Source organism: Microcaecilia unicolor, chromosome 11, assembly GCF_901765095.1.
Source record: "Microcaecilia unicolor chromosome 11, aMicUni1.1, whole genome shotgun sequence".
NCBI classification, from domain to species: Eukaryota; Metazoa; Chordata; class Amphibia; order Gymnophiona; family Siphonopidae; genus Microcaecilia; species Microcaecilia unicolor.
Genome location: NC_044041.1, coordinates 159,517,256 through 159,538,647, shown reverse-complemented (window position 1 = coordinate 159,538,647; position 21,392 = coordinate 159,517,256). Strand labels below are relative to the sequence as shown.

Here is a 21,392-nt window from a genome sequence, read left to right as displayed (position 1 = left end):
ACCAAAGCTTAAGGTAAGTGATTCCCTATTAACACAAGCATATAACTTACCAGTATGGTCTTCGCTCCTGTTTGGACATCACGCGCCATAAATATGCCAACTCTTTAGTGGCTGTGGTGGAAGCCGTTCCAGGGCGGACACTGCAAAGACAACATGTGGTGCTTAGGGGAGATTCTCAAACCCTGGAAGAAACTGCAAGAGCAGGTCAGGTTTCTTTTCTGCTTTTACAACAACTGCCCAGTAAGGGGGAGAAGAAAATAGCAGTATGCAGAAAACTGGGTCAGCTCTCCCCCCCCCTCGTCTCTGTTTCTCAGGATTATCACCTGATGTGTGTGTGTATGCATTATTATTATTATTATTATTTGTTGCATTTGTATCCCGCATTTTCCCACCTCTTTGCAGGCTCAATGTGGCTTACATGGTACCGTAATCGGCGTTGACCGATTTCGGTGTGAACAAATACAAGGTGTGAATAATATCAAGGTGATATTATGGTACAGTGAGATACATGTATGGTAAAGACATGGCTTTCTTTTGCCATCTGCACGTCTCTTTCATTTTTTTCCCATACTTGCTTTTCACTTACTTGTATCTCTGCATCTTATTTTCTGTATTTTATTTTTTTTTACAGTGTGCGTTATCGCACTTAAATTTTCTTTTTCATTGTTTCTTTTCACCCTATGCATGCCCTTCCTCTTCTATTACACATTTACTTACTTTACTTTCTCTTTACTGATACATAGAAACATAGTAAATGATGACCTATCTAATCTGCCCAGTGAGATGATTAGGGTTCTAACTGCAGATCCCCTCTATGCTTTTTTGAAGTGTGAAAGTCATTTACGTTTTGTTGTGAGCAAAAATGCTCTATATTTTGATTCCATATTTTTGCTAATATAGGGAGCCTCTGTGTTTATTCTACGTTTTTTTTGAATTCCATCACTATTTTAGCCCATACCACCTCATTGGGAGGGCATACCAAGCATCCACCAACCTTTCTGAGAAAAAATATTTCATGATGTTGCTTTTAAAATTTCTTTCAGCTTTATTTTATGTCCTCTTCTTCTACAGTTTTTTCATCTTTGGAAAAGGTTTGTTTGTTCATTAATACCTTTCAAGTATTTCAAATGTCTGTATCATAACTTCCCTGACCCTCTTCTCCTTTAAGGTATACATAATTCATGTCTTAAAGATAGTTTCTTACGTCTTCAGGTGCATACCATATTAACTTCAATAGCTGGCAATATTCTAATATCAGTTGTTATATTTATTAGTTTTATTTATATCGGGAAATCTTCAAACAATGCACAGATGGATAACGTCTGCAGGTGCCTTCTATTTACAAGGGCTGATATTCAGCCGGTGGCGGACAGCATTCTTTTGGTTGCCACCAGCATTATTCCAAGATATTCAATGCTGGGCCACATCTGGGCACCAGCATTGAATATCCTCCAGGCATACATGGGCGGAAAACACTTATGCAGTTATGTGCAATATTCAGCACTTAACTGTATAAGCTGAACCACATAAAGATAGGATAGTTTTTTATGAGGCCAAATTTATGTGGTAATCTTATGTAGTTAAGTGCTGAATATCAGCATTTAACCAAGTAAACTCCACCCTAGGACCTCCCCAAAATTAGCCAGTTTTGGCTTAGGTGCTAACTGCTGAGATTATGCAGCACAATCCAGTTAAGTACCACTGAATATTTGAGATTAGTCCTAGACAAGCAATTTAAACAGACTGGAGCCTCTCCTGGCTGTTAAAATTGCTTTGAATATTGGGCAGACAGACTTTAAAACAATTTTGAAAACTAACTTGGGAAAAGTAGATGCACAAAGCTGCACTGGCTATTTGTATTGGTACTTTTACTATGAAAACTTCCATGCATACTTTTGGAAATCCACTGGATAAAAGGACATGCGCTAGATATAATCTAAATGATGACCCCCACTAGCCCTTATCCAACCAAGGCCTTAACCCTTTCATCTACGCAGACGATGTCACAATATACATTCCTTACAAACATCACGGAGAGAGTGGTGGATACTTGGAATGCCCTCCTACGGGAGGTGGTGGAGATGAAAACGGTAACAGAATTAAAAAATGAGTAGGATAAACATAAAGGAATCCTGTTCAGAAGGAATGGATCCTAAGAAGTTTAGCTGAGATTGGGTGGCAGAGCTGGTGGTGGGAGGTGGGGCTAGTGGTTGAGAGGAGGGGCTAGTGCTGGGCAGACTTCTACGGTCTGTACCCTGAAAATGGCAGATACAAATCAAGGTCAGGTATACACATAAAGTAGCACATATGAGTTTATCTTGTTGGGCAGACTGGATGGACCGTGCAGGTCTTTCTCTGCCATCACAAAGATCAACATGTGTAACTGTATAATCTTTAAAACATCCAGAACTGTCTTATAATGTCTTTTGCTTTAACACTATCATGTATTTCACCACCATGTAACACAAAACCCTCTGTAAACCAAATGTATATTCACTTCTATTTCCAGTATCCATGATGAATTGTAAGCCACATTGAGCCTGCAAAAAGGTGGGATAATGTGGGATACAAATGCAATAAATAAAAATAAATAAATAAATAAATCATCTACTATGTTACTATGACCTGATAGAAATCACCAACGAAATCAAGCTCAGCTTGATCATCATGAACTCATGGACAAATGCATTTCAACTAAAACTCAACACAGAAAAAAAAACCTGTCTCATCCTTGACTCAGATAGATTACAAATTCAGCAGGACACAAATCACACCTTTGAATCATTGTGGTTTGAAATTCCATGTAGAAAAGGGAAAAGGATGGTGATAGGAGTGTACTACTGTCCGCCTCGCCATGATGAGCAGGAGGACGCAGAAATGATAAAAGGAACCAGAGACGCAAACAAAATGGGCAATGTGATAATAATGGGTGACTTCAATTACCCAAATATAGACTGGGCAAATGTGACATTGGGACATGCTAGAGAGGTACAATTCCTTGATGAAATCAAGGACAGCTTTATGGAGCAGCTGGTGCAGGAGTCGACGAGAGAAGGAAAAATTCTAGACTTGGTCCTTAGTGGAGCGCATGATCTGGTGGGGAACGTTATGGTACTGGAGCCGCTTGATAACAGTGATCATAATATGATCAGTTTTGATATCAACCTTGAAGTAACTATGCATAGGAAGTCAAATACGTTAACGTTTAACTTTAAAAAAGGAGACTATGATAAAATGAGAAGAACGGTTAAGAAATAAATTAGAGGGGCAACTGCAGTGGCATTCCTAGGGGGGCTGACACCCGGGGCGGATCGCCGATGCGCCCCACCTCCCGGATGCAGCCCCCCCCCCCGGGTGCATGCCGCTGGGGGGGGGGGGGGGGGGGGGGGGGGGGGGCCGTGCGCCTGCCGGCTCTTCGTTTTCATGCTCCCTCTGCCCCGGAACAGGAAGTAGCCCTGATTGTGGCTAGACAGATTTGGATGGGCTGGAGAGGGTCTTCAATAACAGCTTCAGAAGTTGGATAACAAGGACAGTGCCGGGCAGACTTCTAAGGTCTGTGCCCTGAAAATGGCAAGGGCAAATCAAAATCAAGTATACATATGTAGTATCACATCATACCTTATGCTATGAGTTTATCTTGTGGGGCAGACTGGATGGACCGTACAGGTCTTTATCTGCCATCATCTATTACTATGTTAGATTGTCTAAAATTCTGCCACACTGTTCACCAAGGACATCATGCACATGCTCACTAAGAGCTGATAAGAATGTATGAGGGAAGACAGCATAGCATTCTGGTAAACCTTCCTCCCAAAAGAATCCAAAGTCCGAGTATCCCTCCCCGGGGGTACCGAGGAGTGAGACTTGGAGCTCTTGACTCTTTTGAGAGCAGATCTGACAACCATAGAGTGGTGCATCAGCTGCAGCTTCTCAAATCTGGGGGCCTTTTTGATTCTATACATAGAGTCGGCCTTCTTATGAACAAAGAGGGGGAGTCTCCCACAGTCTCATCTGTGAACAAGCACTGTCATAGCTTCCTTAAGAAGGGCATCAAAGTCAAGGATGTCCAACATTTCTACTATGGGCTCACCCTTGACCTCCAACTTAAATGGGAGGGCCTCAGCCATTTCCCTGATGAAATTTGCAAAGGACAGCTCCTCAGGTCAGAGACTTCCTCTTCTTATGTGGTGGGGAGGGAACTGATGGAAGTTCCAGAGATCCTGCCTCCAAGATATCATCTGGCTCCTCCTCAGAAGCCCAGGAGTAGTCTGACTAAGACTCAGATTGAGAGTGTATAGGCATGGTGAGGGACCTGGACCTCGAGGAGGCTCCTCACCTTCATGGGGCTGGACACAACACTATCTCAGCTGTTACAGACACCAATAGCCCTTTCAGGCATCAGTGTTAATGCTTGGCCAAGAAGGAGAGCATGAGCTTCCAGGATCAGCTGGACTGACCCTGGGTATGACATTGACATCCTTGATGCCATGGCATCGTGTCAGGCAAGAAGTCACCCCAGCTCCTCCTAGTGCATGGCCCGGGTCCGTTTGGTGACAGGCACTGGCATAAGCAGGGACTCAGTTGAGGTGGTCATCCACAGCAAGAATTGGGCCCAAATCAGAAGACCAGTGCCAAATCCCTAAAGGGAGAGCGGCCCACATAAAGCAGGCTTTTCTTGGGCGTTAGTGATGCTGTTGCCCTGGTGCTCCAGATACTGTGCCTCGACGAGGCACTACAATGTAGTCCCTTGGCACCGATGCGGACAATGTTGAATCCTTATGAGTCCTTAATGTTGGATCCGAGGATGCCTGGATCAGATGGGTGCTGCCAATGCTCAATGCCAAGGCAGGTGAAGACCTCCTTTATGTTGAAGCATCCCCAGTGTCTGATACAGCTCCCTGGGCTGACGATGGCTGGACTTCTCAGTATCAAATATACTTCTGCACTATTCTTGACTCTTGAAGGTTCTCATGGACATCTGGTGACTGAGATGACAAGAAAAAAGCATCATGGTCAGGTCCCAAGCATGTCAAACACCAGTAATGTGCACAGGTTTTTGATACAGTCTTGGCACATGGGGGGTACCATCTGAAACCACTGTGAGTTTTTTTTGGGACATGCGGAGAACATAGCTGCAGTGAAATCAAATGGCTCAATGATAAAAAGAAAAGGAAAAAATTGATATCCCAACAAGAATTCTCAAGCCTAAGTAGGGCAACAAACTGCGGTAAATGAAAGAAAACTTATAAAGACCAATAAAACACTAACCCCCTGATATTCAAAACTATTTAACTGGCCGGTTAATAGCATTTACGCACCTAATTGCAAATATTCAACGGGAGGTAACCAATTATCTCCCGCTGAATATCCCAGTTAGTGGCTAGCCAATAACAGGCTATATCACATGACTATTCAGCGCCAAATTGGCTATGTTGAGCGATCAAAATAGGCCGCTTAACTAGCAGGCCTATCTATGACCACTAAAACATTAACCGGTTAGCGCTGAATAGTGGCATAGCCGGTTAACTTTTTAGAGACCAAAATAAACCCAGATATTCAATGCCAGTTGCCGCAAATGGCCTGGCATTGAATATCCGGGTTTAATACCAGTGGTGGACAGCAGACGTACTGCTGGCTGAATATCAGGCCCTAAGGAACTAGAAAGAGGAAAAAACAGGAATTCTGGTCTCATACAGCACTCACAAAAAGAAAAAGAGGCCACAAAGCGAATGCTACATACCTGTAGAAGGTATTCTCCGAGGACAGCAGGCTGATTGTTCTCACTGATGGGTGACGTCCACGGCAGCCCCTCCAATCAGAAACTTCTCTAGCAAAGTCCTTTGCTAGTCCTCGCGCGGCCGTCTTCCCGCCCGAAACCGGCTCGAGCCGGCCAGTCCAGTATGTAGCAAGACAATACACTTCAAGGGAAGACACAACTCCAAAGGGGAGGCGGGCGGGTTTGTGAGAACAATCAGCCTGCTGTCCTCGGAGAATACCTTCTACAGGTATGTAGCATTCGCTTTCTCCGAGGACAAGCAGGCTGCTTGTTCTCACTGATGGGGTATCCCTAGCCCCCAGGCTCACTCAAAACAACAACCATGGTCAATTGGGCCTCGCAACGGCGAGGACATAACTGAGATTGACCTAAAAAATTTACCAACTAACTGAGAGTGCAGCCTGGAACAGAACAAACAGGGCCCTCGGGGGGTGGAGTTGGATCCTAAAGCCCAAACAGGTTCTGAAGAACTGACTGCCCGAACCGACTGTCGCGTCGGGTATCCTGCTGCAGGCAGTAATGAGATGTGAATGTGTGGACAGATGACCACGTCGCAGCTTTGCAAATTTCTTCAATGGAGGCTGACTTCAAGTGGGCTACCGACGCAGCCATGGCTCTAACATTATGAGCCGTGACATGACCCTCAAGAGCCAGCCCCGCCTGGGCGTAAGTGAAGGAAATGCAATCTGCTAGCCAAATGGATATGGTGCGTTTCCCTACAGCCACTCCCCTCCTATTGGGATCAAAAGAAACAAACAATTGGGCGGACTGTCTGTGGGGCTGTGTCCGCTCCAGGTGGAAGGCCAATGCTCTCTTGCAGTCCAATGTGTGCAGCTGACGTTCAGCAGGGCAGGAATGAGGACGGGGAAAGAATGTTGGCAAGACAATTGACTGGTTCAGATGGAACTCCGACACGACCTTTGGCAAGAACTTAGGGTGAGTGCGGAGGACTACTCTGTTATGATGAAATTTGGTGTAAGGGGCCTGGGCTACCAGGGCCTGAAGCTCACTGACTCTACGAGCTGAAGTAACTGCCACCAAGAAAATGACCTTCCAGGTCAAGTACTTCAGATGGCAGGAATTCAGTGGCTCAAAAGGAGGTTTCATCAGCTGGGTGAGAACGACATTGAGATCCCATGACACTGTAGGAGGCTTGACAGGGGGCTTTGACAAAAGCAAACCTCTCATGAAGCGAACAACTAAAGGCTGTCCTGAGATCGGCTTACCTTCCACATGGTAATGGTATGCACTGATTGCGCTAAGGTGAACTCTTACAGAGTTGGTCTTAAGACCAGACTCAGACAAGTGCAGAAGGTATTCAAGCAGGGTCTGTGTAGGACAAGAGCGAGGAGCTAGGGCCTTGCTGTCACACCAGACGGCAAACCTCCTCCACAGAAAGAAGTAACTCCTCTTAGTGGAATCTTTCCTGGAAGCAAGCAAGACGCGGGAGACACCCTCTGACAGACCCAAAGAGGCAAAGTCTACGCTCTCAACATTCAGGCCGTGAGAGCCAGGGACCGGAGGCTGGGATGCAGAAGAGCCCCTTCGTCCTGCGTGATGAGGGTCGGAAAACACTCCAATCTCCACGGTTCTTTGGAGGATAACTCCAGAAGAAGAGGGAACCAGATCTGACGCGGCCAAAAAGGAGCAATCAGAATCATGGTGCCTCGGTCTTGCTTGAGTTTCAACAAAGTCTTCCCCACCAGAGGAATGGGAGGATAAGCATACAGCAGGCCCTCCCCCCAATCCAGGAGGAAGGCATCCGATGCCAGTCTGCAGGGGGCCTGCAGCCTGGAACAGAACTGAGGGACTTTGTGGTTCACTCGGGATGCGAAGAGATCCACCAAGGGGGTGCCCCACGCTTGGAAGATCTGGCGCACCACTCTGGAGTTGAGCGACCACTCGTGAGGTTGCATAATCCGGCTCAGTCTGTCGGCCAGACTGTTGTTTACGCCTGCCAGATATGTGGCTTGGAGCACCATGCCGAGACGGCGAGCCCAGAGCCACATGCTGACGGCTTCCTGACACAGGGGGCGAGATCCGGTGCCCCCCTGCTTGTTGACATAGTACATGGCAACCTGGTTGTCTGTCTGAATTTGGATAATTTGATGGGACAGCCGATCTCTGAAAGCCTTCAGAGCGTTCCAGATCGCTCGCAACTCCAGGAGATTGATCTGTAGACCGCGTTCCTGGAGGGACCAGCTTCCTTGGGTGTGAAGCCCATCGACATGAGCTCCCCATCCCAGGAGAGACGCATCCGTTGTCAGCACTTTTTGTGGCTGAGGAATTTGGAAAGGACGTCCCAGAGTCAAATTGGACCAGATTGTCCACCAATACAGGGATTCGAGAAAACTCGTGGACAGGTGGATCACGTCTTCTAGACCCCCAGCAGCCTGATACCACTGGGAGGCTAGGGTCCATTGAGCAGATCTCATGTGAAGACGGGCCATGGGAGTCACATGAACTGTGGAGGCCATGTGGCCCAGCAATCTCAACATCTGCCGAGCTGTGATCTGCTGGGACGCTCGCACCCGCGAGACGAGGGACAACAAGTTGTTGGCCCTCGTCTCTGGGAGATAGGCGCGAGCCGTCCGAGAATCCAGCAGAGCTCCTATGAATTCGAGTTTCTGCACTGGGAGAAGATGGGACTTTGGATAATTTATCACAAACCCCAGTAGCTCCAGGAGGCGAATAGTCATCTGCATGGACTGCAGGGCTCCTGCCTCGGATGTGTTCTTCACCAGCCAATCGTCGAGATATGGGAACGCATGCACCCCCAGCCTGCGAAGTGCCGCTGCTACTACAGCTAGGCACTTTGTGAACACCCTGGGCGCAGAGGCGAGCCCAAAGGGTAGCACACAGTACTGGAAGTGGCGTGTGCCCAACTGAAATCGCAGATACTGTCTGTGAGCTGGCAGTATCGGGATGTGTGTGTAGGCATCCTTCAAGTCCAGAGAGCATAGCCAATCGTTTTGCTGAATCATGGGGAGAAGGGTGCCCAGGGAAAGCATCCTGAACTTTTCTTTTACGAGATATTTGTTCAGGGCCCTTAGGTCTAGGATGGGACGCATCCCCCCTGTTTTCTTTTCCACAAGGAAGTACCTGGAATAGAATCCCAGCCCTTCTTGCCCGGATGGCACGGGCTCGACCGCATTGGCGCTGAGAAGGGCGGAGAGTTCCTCTGCAAGTACCTGCTTGTGCTGGAAGCTGTAGGATTGAGCTCCCGGTGGACAATTTGGAGGTTTTGAGGCCAAATTGAGGGTGTATCCTTGCCGGACTATTTGCAGAACCCACTGATCGGAGGTTATGAGAGGCCACCTTTGGTGAAAAGCTTTCAACCTCCCCCCGACCGGCAGGTCGCCCGGCACTGACACTTGGATGTCGGCTATGCTCTGCTGGAGCCAGTCAAAAGCTCGCCCCTTGCTTTTGCTGGGGAGCCGCGGGGCCCTGCTGAGGCGCACGCTGCTGACGAGAGCAAGCGCGCTGGGGCTTAGCCTGGGCCGCAGGCTGTCGAGAAGGAGGATTGTACCTACGCTTACCAGAAGAGTAGGGAACAGTCTTCCTTCCCCCGAAAAATCTTCTACCTGTAGAGGTAGATGCTGAAGGCTGCCGGCGGCAGAACTTGTCGAATGCGGTGTCCCGCTGGTGGAGAGACTCTACCACCTGCTCGACTTTCTCTCCAAAAATGTTGTCCGCACGGCAAGGCGAGTCCGCAATCCGCTGCTGGAGTCTATTCTCCAGGTCGGCGGCACGCAGCCATGAGAGCCTGCGCATCACCACACCTTGAGCAGCGGCCCTGGACGCAACATCAAAGGTGTCATACACCTCTCTGGCCAGGAATTTTCTGCACGCCTTCAGCTGCCTGACCACCTCCTGAAAAGGCTTGGCCTGCTCGGGGGGGAGAGCATCAACCAAGCCCGCCAACTGCCGCACATTGTTCCGCATGTGTATGCTCGTGTAGAGCTGGTAAGACTGGATTTTGGCCACGAGCATAGAGGAATGGTAGGCCTTCCTCCCAAAGGAGTCTAAGGTTCTAGAGTCTTTGCCCGGGGGCGCCGAAGCATGCTCTCTAGAACTCTTAGCCTTCTTTAGGGCCAGATCCACAACTCCAGAATCATGAGGCAACTGGGTGCGCATCAGATCTGGGTCCCCATGGATCCGGTACTGGGACTCGATCTTCTTGGGGATGTGGGGATTAGTTAGAGGTTTTGTCCAGTTCGCAAGCAATGTCTTTTTGAGGACATGGTGCAAGGGAACAGTGGACGCTTCCTTAGGTGGAGAAGGATAGTCCAGGAGCTCAAACATTTCAGCCCTGGGCTCGTCCTCCACAACCACCGGGAAGGGGATGGCCGTAGACATCTCCCGGACAAAGGAAGCGAAAGACAGACTCTCAGGAGGAGAAAGCTGTCTTTCAGGAGAGGGAGTGGGATCAGAAGGAAGACCCTCAGACTCCTCGTCAGAGAAATATCTGGGGTCTTCCTCTTCCTCCCACGAGGCCTCACCCTCGGTGTCAGACACAAGTTCACGAACCTGTGTCTGCAACCTCGCCCGGCTCGACTCGGTGGAGCCACGTCCACGATGGGGGCGTCGAGAGGTAGACTCCCTCGCCCGCATCGGCGAAGCTCCCTCCGCCGACGTAGTCGGGGAGCCCTCCTGGGAGGTGGCCGCAGTCGGCACCGCACGCGGTACCGACGTCGGGGACCTCACCCCGGGCGATGGGCCAGCCGGCGCCACGCTCGACGGTACCGGAGGTGCAAGCACCGCCGGTACCGGAGGGGTAGGGCGCAACAGCTCTCCCAGAATCTCTGGGAGAACGGCCCGGAGGCTCTCGTTCAGAGCGGCTGCAGAGAAAAGCAAAGAGGTCGATGCAGGCGTCGACGTCAGAACCTGTTCCGGGCGAGGAGGCTGTTCCGGGCTGTCCAGAATGGAGCGCATCGACACCTCCTGAACAGAGGGTGAGCGGTCCTCTCGGTGCCGATGCCTGCTGGGTGCCGACTCCCTCGGCGACCCAGAGCTCTCGGTGCCGACGCGGGGAGGCGACCGATGTCGATGCTTCTTCGATTTCTTCGGAAGCATGTCACCGGAGCTCCCCGGCACCCACGAGGAGGACGTAGAATCCAGCCGTCGCTTCCTCGGGGCCGAGGCCGAAGGAGGTCGGTCTCGGGGGGCTGTACCGCAGGAGCCCTCAGGGTAGGAGGAGACCCACCCGAAGGCTCACCGCCACCAGCAGGGGAATGGACAGCCCTCACCTGCACTCCTGACGATGCACCACCGTCCGACGACATCAGCAGACGAGGTCCCGGTACCACCGACGTCGATGCAGCTATCCGATGTCTCGGCGCCGATGCAGAGGCCCGATGCCTCGATGCACGGGCGGCCGAGGAAGATGGTCTGGACGCTGACGACGTCGATGCACTCGAAGATCCCGGTGCCGATGCCGACGAAGAGCCCGAGAACAACACGTTCCACTGGGCTAATCTCGTTACCTGAGTCTGCCTTTGAAGCAGGGAACACAGACTACAGTTCTGAGGGCGGTGCTCGGCCCCCAGACACTGAAGACACGACGAGTGTCGATCAGTGAGCGAGATAACCCGGGCGCACTGGGTGCACTTCTTGAAGCCGCTGGAAGGCTTCGATGTCATGGGCGGAAAAATCACGCCGGCGAAATCAAAGTCCGAAATGACGGAAAAAGAGCACCAAAAGATTTAAAGGGAGAAAATCTCGACCGAGGCCGAAAGAGGCCTACCCCGACGAGGAAAGAAAACTTATCGGGGCAAAAAGCTGGAAGTACGGGAAGGGTAACACGAAAACCGAGCACTTCCCGACACTTTAAAAGACTTTTCCGAAGAAAAAACACGTCAAAAATAACTTTGGACGCGCGAGGTCGACTTTCCGGGGCTCGATACGGCGAAAACACGACCGTACCGAGTGCGGACAAAAGAAGACTGGCCGGCTCGAGCCGGTTTCGGGCGGGAAGACGGCCGCGCATGCGCGGTGCGCGCGGGCGCGCGAGGACTAGCAAAGGACTTTGCTAGAGAAGTTTCCGATTGGAGGGGCTGCCGTGGACGTCACCCATCAGTGAGAACAAGCAGCCTGCTTGTCCTCGGAGAAGGCTGTATTTGATGAAGTGCAAACCACAACAGAGGAGACACTGAAAAGACACCTTCACTGTTCCTGGTTGGTCCCATGCAGCAATGGCGGGTGGGAAGACACATGTGCATGAACAGTGGGACTCCCAAAAGCTTACAGAAAAGAAGGAAAATTAGTTATTACTTGATAATTTTCTTTCCATTAGTCCCAACAGATCAATCCAGAGACGAGTGGGTTATGTTCCCCTACCTGCAGGTGGAGATAGAGAGAACTTCAGAGTCTTCGTATATGTAGATCTGTGCAGCCAGCTTAATCTCAGTATTGTCGATACCAAAGCAGCTGAAGAACAAAAATAATCCAATATTAAATTCCACTCCTGCCTCGAAAGAACCCTTGCAGGCTCTTCCTCTACCGCAACAGCGGGAGGAAAACCACGTAAGAGGGAATTGCAATCAGGAAAGTACTCCATCCTCTGCAGTTTACCGTTAGCTCCCAGTGGTCCCTGAGAACAGGACCAACCTCAAGAGCCATGTCCCCTGATAACAAGGAAAATTATTCAAACAAACAACAGTACAAGGCGGGCCTCTGGATTGATCTGTTGTGACTAATGGAAAGAAAATTATCAGGTAATAACTAATTTTTCCTTCCATAGTGTCCCACAGATCAATCCAGAGATGAGTGGGATGTACAAAAGCAGTCCCAAGTGCAGGGAGGGATCCCCCAATAGTCAAAGGCTGGAAAACATAGCCCAACCCGCAAGACGGAGGTCGGATTGAAAGATATGCCCCAGAACTTGTAAAAAGAACCAGGTTCCTAAAAAAAACCTGAAGAAAGGCGAAATGGAGCAAGAAGGGGAAGAAAGCCTCCCCCACGCCAGAAAGAATATATATCACCCAGCCGCAACCCCCAACAATGGAGCTAAAGTGGACCTGGAACCGTGAAACTGCGCCCAGAATGCAGCGAAGGAACTGCGCCCAACCTGGAATGGCGGAACTGCATGGAATAACGAAGCTGTGCCCAACATGGAGCGATGGAACAGCATACAACATGCAGCAAAGGAAGTGCACTCCACATACAATGATATAGCTACAGTGATGGCACTGTGCTCAACATGTATCGAAGGCACTGTGACCAACACACAGCAAAGTCCCCGAACTCACATGCAGCGATGAAGCTGCGCTCAAAAGCATCGAAGGAACTGCACTCAACCTGCAGCGATGAAGCCACGCTAAACATACAGCGATGACGCCGTGCTAAACCTCCAACGATGGAGTCGCGCTAAACCTACAGCGATGGAGCTGTGCTCCATATACAGCAAAGGCGCCGTGCTCAATATATAGCGAAGGCGCCGTGCTCCATACAGCGATGGACCCGTGCTCAACTACAGCAATGGAGCTGTGCTCTATATACAGCGAAAGAGCTACCTACCACATCCATCGATGGAGCTGTGCTCAAATGTAAAGCTGGAGTTGTGCTCAACACACCGTGATGGAGCTGGCTTAACATGCAGCGAGGGAGTTGCGCTCAACATGCAGCGAGGGAGTTGCACTCAACACACCGTGATGGAGCTGGCTTAACATGCAGCGACGGAGTTGTGCTCAACATGCAGCGAGGGAGTTGCGCTCAACATGTGGCAATGGAGCTGCACTCAACCTGCAGTGATGGAGCTGCACTCAACCTGCGGCGATGGAGCTGCGCTCAACCTGCGGCAATGGAGCTGCGCTCAACCTGCGGTGATGGAGCTGTGCTCAACCTGCGGTGATGGAGCTGTGCTCAACCTGCGGTGATGGAGCTGTGCTCAACAAGCAGCGACAGAGCTGTACTCAACCAGCAAAATACATAGACCCTGGGGAAAAGCTAAAGAAAAAGGTATTGCCAGAAGGCTAACAGGAAAGAGCACCACTAGTGGAATTGCAGCCCTGATGCTGCACTTTCCTGACCCAGAGGGACAAAAAAACTATAATAAGAGAAATCCCCATGCCTCAAGAGACACTCTCGGTCCTCAGCAGGACCCTGAGCCACAAAGACCGCCCTCCTAGGCAACCGAGACGTAGCAATAGCCAACATAAAGAAAGAACTCCTGCCAAGAGGGAGATAAGCATCATGGAGCTGTAATCCTCAGACCATAGGGAGCAAAATGCAGCCGTACGGTCGTAAGCAAGCCACAACTCTCGCCAGCCCAGGAACAAAATGGAAACTGGTCACTAACATCAAACTGAGGGAAAAACCCAGCTAAGGGAGAGTCAAACCCAAGACCTAGCTCCAATCCACTTCTCTTGAAGAAAAGCAGAGAAAAATCTACAGCCAAGAGGTGAAAATCCCGCTGTATCTCAAAAAGATGTGCTAAGCAGGAAAGCACTGTGTCTCTTACAGAGAAAGGATGACTGCCAAAAGTGCCAGGAAAAAGACGCCTGAAATAGAAAAGGCAATATTTGCCTGTGCCTGGCTAAAACTCCCGCCCGAAAGCCAGGGAATAAAGGAAGATCTGAGGCAAGCTAGCCCTCAAAGGGCACAGACCCGAAAAGACCCTGGACTAAGTCGAAGGACAGCTTAGCAAGAATGGTGCTCTCGAGGGTACTCAGAAGAGGGATAGAGCTAACAGTTGCTTACCAAGGGCCACTCGAATCCCTACCAGAAGGAAAGTACCCTGCAGACCCTCAGAGCAAACAGGAGGAATTCACGGGTTTGAGAAAACGAGAAACCCCCCCAAAGAGATCCACAACTGTGACCACCAGCTACGGCACCCCCTCGCAGCATACAAGCTGCAGATACAAACTCCAGGCCCAGCTACGGCACGCCCTCGCAGCATACAAGCTGCAGATACAAACTCCAGCGAGAAAAAACTGAAATATCAGCAGAAATCCCCCCTGGAGACCAAGTTGGCTGAAGGGAACCATATAGATGGGGGCCCAAGTAGAGAAGGAATCCCTGAAGTAATCTGATACGGGCCGAGGCCCAAGGGGAAAGTCCAAGAAAGAAAAACCTTGCTCCCATGTCCTGGACCTGGTAAGAAAAGTAATACCTGACTTGAGATGGCATCTGATGTGGAGCAACGAAAAGAAAGGATTTCCCAAGACTACATGGAACAGCAGTCCCGATAGGCAAAATTAGGGAGAGAAACAACTGACTCTATCTAAAGACTGAAAAACGAGAAGGAAACTTGTCTGAATACTGTAGAGTCTCTTGATAGAGAGAGAGAGCCATAAACCAGCCAGCCCCGAGGTGTGGAAGAACCTGTCATTCATCTCACGAAGGAAAACTGCCACTACCACCATGACCTTGTGAAAAAAAAAATCGTCAGCAAGAAGGAAAGGCTGAATGACATGGTCATAAGTCGCTAAGACCCCTTGCCGCCAGGAACCCTGGGACTATGAAAATAAAACTCCTTGAGGTCCATGGAGGATATCAACTCTCCCCACCAGACAGAACTATTATACCCTGCCAGTTTCCCATTGTGAAAGGCTGAACCGTAAACACCCGAGCCTCTACATTCCAACAGGAAGAAGCTCCCTGGATGCAACTACCAAGCAAAGGAAAAAACTTCACATTTCCAAATTGCAACTGGAAACAGACGCCACTTCTCCCAAAGGAAGAAACACTGGCAAGGTGGCAAGACTGCCTGACTGTGTCAGAGCTTGCATGTAGACTCCAAGAAAAACTGTAATGAAGTCCAGGTTGTAACTGTGTGAAGACACATTTGAGCTGACCTAATCTTAGTTCACTGCTCCTAAGACCAAACAGGGGTCCAAGATACCGCAGGCATAGGCTGACCTGAAGTAAAAACAGAGCTCATTTAAACAGCAGTCAGGTGGCTTGTCGAAGAAAATGGAAACCCGGAGCGGATTTCCTGCCCCCCACCAAGAGGAGAAACCATCATCCCCTGGCACACTTTGAAACTCGGAAGTCCCTCAGGTCTAAACCCAACTGCCATAGATCTGTTCCAGTGCCAAAATTACTCCAAAAGGCAGGGTGCCAAACATGATTTGGAAGCCACATCCGTGGACAGATGGCTAAGCCAATGCTAACTATACCAGATATTGCCAAGAATTGGTGGAAAGAAATCTTGAAATAACACAGAGCACAATGCCCGTAGCCTGAACAATCCCACACCAAAACCACCCTGAAAGCCGAAGAGACCCAGTAGGGCTTGGTGCCTGGAGAAGGAGCAGACTGTCATAACATCCAAAAAGGATACCAATCCACATGTAACTAAGAAGCAGGACCAATAAAGAGAGCTGAGTCAACATGTGTGCTCATGGCAGCATGAACACCATAGCCAGCAGGAGAACTCTGAGAGAAGAGGCTAGCTGCAGCTAAACCCCTGTCCTCCCCCCGTGGGATCAGACTTAATTACCCACCAGTCATGCTAAAAACAGTAGCCTGGGCTAGAAACACCAAGAGCTGTACCAGAAAGGCACTAAATATGCACAAGAAAGGAAACATGCAGCGAAGGGCAACTAAAATGATAGCGGGGATGGGACGACTTCCCTATGAAGAAAGACTAAGGAGGCTAGGGCTATTCAGCTTGGAGAAGAGACGGCTAAGGGGAGACATGATAGAGGTATATAAAATAATGAGTGGAGTGGAACAGGTGGATGTGAAGCGTCTGTTCACACTTTCCAAAAATACTAGGACTAGGGGGCATGCGATTAAACTACAGTGTAGTAAATTTAAAACAAATCGGAGAACATTTTTCTTCACCCAACGTGTAATTAAACTCTGGAATTCATTGCCGGAAAATGTGGTGAAGGCGGTTAGCTTAGCAGAGTTTAAAAAGGGGTTGGACGGTTTCCTAAAGGACAAGTCCATAAACTGCTACTAAACGGACTTGGAAAAATCCAAAATCCCAGGAATAACATGTATAGAATGTTTGTACGTTTGGGAAGCTTGCCAGGTGCCCTTGGCCTGGATTGGCCGCTGTCGTGGACAAGATGCTGGGCTCGATGGACCCTTGGTCTTTTCCCAGTATGGCATTACTTATGTACTTATATGTAAGCCAGCCAGAGAGGAAATTTGAGGGAATTAAGTCCTCGCTCCCTGCAAAGCAATGCAGCCAAAAGGCGAAAAGAGCCTAGAGCAGGCAAACACCTAGAGTCGAATTAACCTTCCCCTAGAAGAGAAGGCCCACGAACAACGTTCCCTTGCGGCTACACATACTTCCCAAAAGCAATGAACATCAGGTAAGCTACTAGCGCCACAAGGCATCTAATCCTGCTGTATCTCCCGAGAAGGAAACGAGGATGAGCCCTCGAAAAACTCTAAAAGTTCCCCTCCCTTAGACAGACACAGCCGACAAGAAAGGTCGGGCCGGCAAAGATGCTACCGCCCCGCACCCGCGCACCTTCATAAGCGCGCTACCTAAATAATAACAGAGAAACTGAGAGCTCTAAATATTAAGCCCCAGCACAAAATGGCGCCCGCAACGGCGAAATCCCGCCAAAACCGCAGCTCGGTATGGCATACTAACGGAGGCCTAAAAACAATGCTCCCCTGCCAGCACCCAAAATAAAACACCCCCGTGACGATGACCACGCAAAGCCAAGTTCCGCTGTTTAAAACTGACAAATCGCTCCAACGGAAAGAATAAAATGACACTCACCTCAATAGTGAAGCAGAAAACAGAGCCTCAAATGAAGCAAATTACCAACCGTGTGGTGTAAGAGCTGAAAAGCCCTTATCACCTGCTGCTCTGCTTTATTTCCTTTCCTCCTTGTCTTTTTCTTCTCTCTTTCTCTTTTTTAATTTTTTTATAGAGGCAGGAGTTGCAGAGAAAATCAGAAGCTGAGTGCCAAGGAGTGTTACCATGCCTGGCAACCGAAAAGGGGTAGGGGAGGGACCTGGCACCACCAGGTGTACCCCGTACTGGCTCAACCTGGCCACGAAACCCTAGCTCAACTAATCCTGAGGGAACAGGCTAGGAGCAAATCTCAATCCAGAGAGCTGCACAGGATAATGTCCATCCACCTGCTGAGATAGAGAGAATACTGAGATTAAGCTGGCTGCACAGGTCTACATATACAAAGACTCTGAAGTTCTCTTTATCTCCACCTACTGGTAGGGGAACATAACCCACTCGTCTCTGGATTCATCTGTGGGACGCTATGGAAGCTGGGGATTTTCCCACACCAAGTTCCGTAGAATGATGTCACTCATAGGTGTGTCTGTGTTGTCTTGCTTGTCCTTGGAGAATTAGAAAAATGGTCTAAAATTTGGTAGTTAAAATTTTTTATTAAAGGAAGTGCTGAGTAATGCACTTGACATTGTAGAAATCCAAAGGTGATGTATGAGATAGGGGGGTGAGAGAGTGATAAGCACGGCTCAGGAGAGAGACCTTGGGGTGATAGTGCCTGAGGATCTCAAGGCAGCAAAACAATGTGACAAGGTGGTGGCAGTAGCCAAAAGGATGCTGGGCTACATTAAAAGAGAGGTATAACTAGCAGAAGAAAAGAGGTGTTAATGCCCCTATACTGTACAAGTCATTTGTGAGGCCCCTCTTGCAGCATTATGTTGAGTTTTGGAGCCCTTAAGTACTAAGGCCATAAAAAGACTTGAAGCTGTCCAGAGAAAACAAAAATGGTATGGGTTTTGTGCCAAAATACGTATGAGAAGAGACTTGAAGACCTGAACGTGTATACCTTAGAGGAAAAGAGTTAGGGGAGATATGATACAGACATTTAAATACTTGAAAGGTACATACAAATCTTTTCCAGAGATGAGGAAATGGTAGAAGAGGACATGGATTAAGATTACAGAGTGGTAGACAGGAGTAATGTCATGAAATACTTTTACATGGAGAGGTTGGTGGATGCCTGGAATGCCCTCCTGGGGGAGATGGTGGAGACAAAATGCATGGAAAGAAACAAAACAAAACGTGGCGGTGCTTAGATGGCAAGTCCAGTAGTTGGGAATGTTATGTCCCAAATGTGGTAAAACAGGGCAGATTTCTACAGTCTGCATCCTGATTATAGAAAGACAAATTTGAACGAGCTGGAATGGACTTTGATGGCAACTCCAGCAGTTGTGAAGTAGGACCAGTGTTTGGCAGACTTCTATGGTTCGTGACTCGAGAATAGCAGAACAGATCTAGAACAAGTATGCATATTTTATATCACATTCATATCATACACTATGAGTATACCTCGGAGAGAAAGGGGAAAGAGGCCTTAAGGCTGATAGCAAGTAAAATGTTGTCAGTTTGCAACATTGTTGGATTGCTGGTGTGGAGGAACATTTTCAATATGATATCTAAATCCGATTTTGGACGTTTTGCGAAAAATGTCCAAAAATCTAGTAGTGAACATGGCCATTTTCAAACCAGAAAAATGTCCAACTTTTAGTTTCAAAAATGGCCATTTGCTAGACTTTTTTTGCTCAGTGCCTCTATTTTTTAGAACTATTTTTGAGAGAAAAAAAAACCCAAGGGAAAACACACACAAAAACATGCTATTGGGATGTATGGGATGGGGGGGGGGGGGGGGGGGGGGGGGGGAGGGGCAGCATTCTTAGTAGAGTGGCCACACAGACAACCCAGCAGAGCAGTGGGGAACTCTAGGGGCCACTGCAGTGGACTTCACATAAAATGACCCAGGTACAGATCTCACCATTACACCCTTATATTGTATGGTGAGCCTGCCAAAACCCACCCAAAACCTACTGTACTCAACTGTACACCATTATAATAGCCATCTATGCCTGCAGGTGTCTTCTATATGTAGGTACAGTATGTTTTTGGTGAGTTTTGGAAGGCTCACATTTTCCACCATAAGTGTACCAGTTAGAGTGGGATAAAGGCCTGGGTCCCGTCCTCTTGTCTACAGTCCATTGTAAAAACCACTAGGCTACTCCAGGGACTTGCTTGCTGCTCTAATAGAACTGGCCATAACATCTGAAGCTGTCATAGAGGTTGGTATGTACTGTTTCTTTCACATCTTGGGGGGTGGGAGGGAGTCAGTGACAACTGGGGGAGAGGGGGGTCATGTCTCAATCCTTCAGGGGGTCATCTTTCATTTAGGGCACCTTTTTGCGACTTAGGCATGATTGAAATAAGTCTAGATCAAAACATCTAGCTTTTAGCCCTGAACATTTTTGCTTTGTTCCATTGTGGCAGAAAATTTGGGACTGCCCCTTGTGATTTGGATGCAGTGCAAAGAAAAACGTCTCAAATCAGAGTTTTCAAAATAGCAATTTGGATGTTGTCCAAATTCCACTTTATGCCATTTTTGAGAAGTTTTTCAATTTTGAAAATGAGTCCCTTAATTCAAGTACTGACAATGAATGTGGCTGTGTGTGCTGCAACCAAAATTATAAATCCACTGTTTCATGATTGTGTCAAATATAACTGGTTGATATTGTGGGAAATTGCCAACTGCCCAACTATGATGCCAATATTTCATCATATGGAGTGGCACCTTGTTGGGCAAACTGGATGGACCATGTGGGTCTTTATCTACTATTATATACTATGTTACTATAGGGCTCTTTTTCAAAGCACTTAAGGATCCTTTTACTAAGGTGCGCTGAAAAATGGCCTGCAGTAGTGTAGATGTGTGTTTTGGTCACGCGTAGAATCATTTTTCAGCGCACCTGCAAAAAATGCCTTTTTAAAGATTTTTGCCGAAAATGGATGTGCAGCAAAATGAAAATTGCTGTGCGTCCATTTTGGGTCTGAGACCTTACTGCCAGCCACTGACCTTGCTGTAAAGTCTCACGCGGTAACCAGGCGGTAAAGCGAATGCTACATACCTGTAGAAGGTATTCTCCGAGGACAGCAGGCTGATTGTTCTCACTGATGGGTGACGTCCACGGCAGCCCCTCCAATCCGGAATCTTCACTAGCAAAGCCTTTGCTAGCCCTCGCGCGCCAATGCGCACTGCGCATGCGCGGCCGTCTTCCTGCCCGAAACCGGCTCGTGCCGGCCAGTCTCATATGTAGCAAGACAAAAAGAAGGGAAGACACAACTCCAAAGGGGAGGCGGGCGGGTTTGTGAGAACAATCAACCTGCTGTCCTCGGAGAATACCTTCTACAGGTATGTAGCATTCGCTTTCTCCGAGGACAAGCAGGCTGCTTGTTCTCACTGATGGGATATCCCTAGCCCCCAGCCTCACTCAAAACAACAACCATGGTCAATTGGGCCTCGCAACGGCGAGGACATAACTGAGATTGACCTAACAATTTATCCAACTAACTGAGAGTGCAGCCTGGAACAGAATAAACATGGGCCTAGGGGGGTGGAGTTGGATTCTAAACCCCGAACAGATTCTGAAGCACTGACTGCCCGAACCGACTGTCGCGTTGGGTATCCTGCTGCAGGCAGTAATGAGATGTGAATGTGTGGACAGATGACCACGTCGCAGCTTTGCAAATCTCTTCAATAGTGGCTGACTTCAAGTGGGCCACCGACGCTGCCATGGCTCTAACATTATGAGCCGTGACATGACCCTCAAGAGCCAGCCCAGTCTGGGCGTAAGTGAAGGAAATGCAATCTGCTAGCCAATTGGATATGGTGCGTTTCCCCACAGCCACTCC

At 48.7% G+C, this 21,392-nt stretch overlaps 1 protein-coding gene across 1 annotated transcript in view; it reads right to left on the bottom strand.

The window, feature by feature from the left end:
• BHMG1 (basic helix-loop-helix and HMG-box containing 1) overlaps window positions 1-21,392 on the bottom strand; it is a 474,014-nt gene that overhangs the window by 30,364 nt on the left and 422,258 nt on the right. The window contains 1 exon segment of the mRNA XM_030219977.1: window positions 51-140. Coding sequence (XP_030075837.1) covers window positions 51-140 — 90 coding nt within the window.